Raw genomic sequence first — 4,538 nt, 5'->3', positions numbered from 1 at the left:
ATTCCTCTCAAACCAGATGCAGTGCCTTTCCGGCAAAAACAAAGAAATTATAATCCGAAGGTAGCGGACGCCATTTTCAGGGAAGTGGATAAAATGTTAAAGGCAAGAATCATTTACCCTATTCATCACTCCACCTGGATTGCTAATATAGTGCCCGTCAGAAAGAAGAATGGAGAGATAAGGATTTGTGTGGATTTTCGGAACTTAAATCAGGCATCTCTCAAGGATAACTTCGCTCTCCCGAACATGGATCATTTGTTACAGACAGTTGCTGGATCAGAGATGATGTCTATGCTCGATGGCTTTTCAGGGTATAACCAGGTTGAAGTAGAGAAGAAAGATCAACATAAAACGGCTTTCACCACTCCTTGGGGTACTTTCGCCTATCACAGGATGCCTTTTGGGTTGATCAATGCCGGAGCTACTTTCCAAAGATGTATGAGCAAAACTTTTGCAGATATGAAGGACAGGATTATAGTCATATACCTGGACGATCTTACTGTATTCTCAAAGAAAAGAAAGGATCATATGGAAGATCTGAAAAAGGTGCTGCAAAGATGTAGAGAACATGGTATCTCCTTAAATCCAAAAAAGTCAGTTTTCTGTGTGACCGAAGGAAAGCTGCTTGGACATATAGTGTCCCAGGAAGGCATAAAAATTGATCCTGACAGAGTAGAAGCCATCCAGAGATTGAGTCTGCCAGCGAACAAAATAGGGGTCAAGTCTTTCTTCGGTCAGGTGAATTTCCTCAGAAGGTTTGTCCCGGACTTCGCAGAAACCACCAAACACATACTAGATATGATGAAGGGAAGTCCGAGCTTCAAATGGAATGAAGCAGGCAAGCGAGCCTTTCAGGATATAAAGACTGCAATTGCTAATGCTCCCATGCTGTGCCATCCCAATTATAAAAGGGACTTTATTATTTATTGCTACGCATCAGAACATACCTTGTCAGCCATCCTTGTGCAGGAAAATGATGAAGGAATACAAGCCCCCATCGCTTTCATGAGCATACCTTTGAAGAATCATGAATTGAAGTATTCACAGATTGAAAAACACGCCTTTGCAGTGGTAAGAGCTCTTAAGAATTTTCATTTTTATATATTGCACTCACATTCTATAGTTCATGTACCAGATGCAGCTGTGAAGAGCGTGTTGACGCAGCAAGATATAGATTGTAATACTAGAGGAGCCTGGGTAGCGAAAATACAAGAATATGATATAGAGATTAAACCCACCAAGTTAATAAGAGGGAATGCTTTATGCAGAGCAATTGCAGAAAATAAGATCGCTGAAGAAAGCAAGGAACTAAGCGAGAAAAATTTAGTGCTCGCTGTAGGTCTGTATGATTCGTGGTTTGAAAACATCTCGTATCTCCTAACATACGGAGAATGTCCAGAAGGACTAAACTCAAGGCAAAGGAGAGACCTTAGGTTGAAATCTGCTAAATATGTATTGTGGGATGACAAACTATTCATAAAGGCCATTGATGGTACATTTTTGAGATGCGTAGATAAACCACAGCAAGAGAAGCTATTAAAGACTTTCCATGACGAGGCCTGTGGAGGACATTTCTCTTCTTCAGTTACGGCTTTTAAAATACTGAGGCAATGTTATTACTAGCCCGGGATGTTTAAGGATGCATACGCGTGGGTGGCGAGATGCGAAAAATGTAAGTTGTTTACTGGGCGTCCTCAATTAGCTGCATTACCACTGAGACCAGTTATAATTGAAGGTCCATTTCAACAGTGGGGTCTTGATTTCATTGGTCCAATTGCCCCTGTATCTAGCGCTGGCCACCAATACATAATCACCGCTACGGACTACTTCACCAAATGGGTAGAAGCTAAAGCCACGAAGAAAACTACTACGGAGGTGGTCTGTGAATTCATAAAAGAAAACATTCTAGTCAGGTTTGGCGTTCCTATCAAACTGGTGATGGATAATGCATCCTATTTTTCATCATTAGATATCACTAGTTTTTGTTTTGAGTATGGAATCACAGTCAGCCATTCCTCTAACTATTTCCCTCAAGGAAATGGTCAAGCTGAATCTAGCAATAAGAACTTAATTAGCATTGTTAAGAAGCTAGTCTCAGATAATCAGAAAAATTGGCACAAGAAGATTCATGAAGCACTCTGGGCAGATAGGGTAACACCTAAAAGGGCGATTGGCATATCCCCATTCGAGCTAGTTTATGGAACTGAAGCTAATCTGCCTTTACCCCTAGAATTGGCTACAAGTAAAATCAGAACAGTAATCGAAGATGATATCTATAGAGATGGCCTGGAAAAGAGAATCTTGTATTTGAGCAAATTGGAGGAAGAAAGAACAGAGATTGTTGATCACATCACACAGCATCAGATGCGAGTAAAAGAAATTTTTGATAAAAGGGCAAGGCCTCAAAAATTTATGATAGGAGACATGGTATTGCTTTGGGACAAAAGAAGAGCTCCAAAAGGAATGCATAAAAAGTTTGACACACTGTGGAAAGGCCCCTTCAAGATCCAACAGGCGTTTGAGAATAATTCTTTCAAACTGGCATATGAAGATGGCGAAGTACTACCCCTGACCTATAATGGTCAGGACCTCAAGCTCTATCAAGTTATTAATTGAAAACAGGTAATCCCTGTGCTGTACTATAGTAGGTTAGTATTTCCCAGTTCTGCTTAGTTAGCTTTTCCTTTGCTGTTTTTCCTTTCCTTGTTGTTTGTCTTGTTTCATTTTTGTTGTGTTGCCACCTTTTATTCCATCCTTGTGCGAAACCAGAGATCCTAGGTCCCTTGCTTGGATATACTCTACCCAAGTCCCCAGTCAGAGCCAGTTGTTGCCCCGCTTTTACACCTTGTCCCAATTTTACAAAGTGGAGTAGATCATAGTCTTGTGTGGTCTGGTCAAGTCAATAGGTCTTTGCCCTCTTAGGTGAGGAGCTTCTTCATCGGGTTTTCACCTGTAGCCTTCCTCCGTATCACATATGAGCCGGGTGGGTTGTTCCTTGACTATTATAAGTCGGAGGGGTAGTTTAGATCCTTACTCGATGAAGATTCTCGGATTGTACTGCATCATGTGACTTGCCTTCAATATAGCCCACTTTGAGTTAAGAAAATCAAGTCGGCGAGAAATTGGGTTCTAGCTTCTCCTCGGCGGATTTCGCACCCCGAAGGCCTTTTTCCGCAGATCTCAGTATATACAGTAAAGGAATTCAACTGGAGCGAAATGGTTCATGTTTCTAAGAAATCTTTCGTATGTTGTCGCGATCCTACCACCGGAATCAATTATAACTTAATGGAATGATCAAAAGGTAGATGTGCGGAAAATGAAGAAAGGGCTTCTCCTCGGCGGGTTTCGAAATCCTAAGTGAGATTTCCGCAAAAGCACTATTAGAAGGGAAAGTTGACATATGGGTCCCACCTTCTGGCGAAGCTACTTGGAGATTTTCCGAAAAGGAGCTTTCCGAAGAGATAATATAAGACGGTGGGCCCTACCTTTTGGCGAAGCCGCTTGGAGATTTTCCGAAAAGGGTTGAAACGAAGTAATTAAATAAAGAGAAGGCAGTGGCGGAAAAACAGAAATCGACTTCTCCATTGCAGGTTTTCTACCCTCAGAGGCGATTTTCCGCATCAGATGAGAAGACGCAACTGTAAGCATGGTAAGTATTCAGATTGATTGCAGATGGTTTTCAGAGGGGAATTGAGATCAGATCATCCAAATTCACCAGTTATTTCAGAGAGAATTGACATATGCGGATTTTGCCCGAAGGAGTACTCCGTTTTCATTTTTCCGCGGGTTGCTAAATGAGAGGTAAGGCTGTAATTAATGAAAGTTACCGTTGAAATCAACGGGAATAGTGAAAAGACAAGGTTAAATCCATTAGAAATTCTTACCTTCACTAACCCAACGGATTCAATCATAAATTCGCTCGTGTGGCGCGATTTATGAAATTAAACGGGCAAATCTGAAGTTTTCTATAAAGGGGAATGTAACAGATTTTCAAACTCCCGCTTTACTGTCGAATTGTTAAAATTGCTTAGTATATGCAATAATTCCCGAGTTTGCTGAGTTTGTTTTCTGTTGCATCACTATTATTCATCCGCATATCCATTATTATCCTTCAAGCAATATGGCAGCGAGATTTGCAGGTTTCGATAGCATGGGTGGCATCAAGTCCACATGGTCGACCATAACGGACACTTCACTCCGTTTCTACGACATGCAGGACTTTCAGAGGAGATTGAAAACGGAACCTATCCACCCTATCACGGAGAGACTCAGAGGAAGCGGATTGGTGGAAGCAGATGGCTTCCCAGTAGCAGTTCAAGCCCCGGAGTTGATTCTCGAATGCATCAACAACTACAACCCGGACACCAAGCAAATCCTCTTGCCTGATCAATCAGTTTTGATTTCAATTGACAGGCAAGCAGTGGTGAACTGTCTGAGAATTTCGGAGAGAGAAGAATTCTCTGACCTAACCATGGGTGGAGCTACGTTGGAGTTCTCCTTGAAGAAGATGATCTGGAGGAAAGAAATAATGAGCTCTT

At 41.7% G+C, this 4,538-nt stretch overlaps 1 protein-coding gene across 1 annotated transcript; it reads left to right on the top strand.

The window, feature by feature from the left end:
* The first annotated feature begins 1,629 nt into the window (after positions 1-1,629).
* On the top strand, positions 1,630-2,616 carry LOC149535287 (uncharacterized). Its single transcript, XM_089806124.1, has 2 exons — positions 1,630-1,935; positions 2,125-2,616. The coding sequence occupies exons 1-2, from the start codon at positions 1,630-1,632 to the stop codon at positions 2,614-2,616; spliced, it is 798 nt and encodes a 265-aa protein (XP_089662250.1).
* The last annotated feature ends 1,922 nt before the right edge of the window (positions 2,617-4,538 follow it).

The sequence above is a fragment of the Cupressus sempervirens genome, chromosome 10 (assembly GCF_028749045.1).
Source record: "Cupressus sempervirens isolate cs-2001-9-10 chromosome 10, ASM2874904v1, whole genome shotgun sequence".
NCBI classification, from domain to species: domain Eukaryota; kingdom Viridiplantae; phylum Streptophyta; class Pinopsida; order Cupressales; family Cupressaceae; genus Cupressus; species Cupressus sempervirens.
This window is presented reverse-complemented; position numbering and strand designations above follow the sequence as displayed.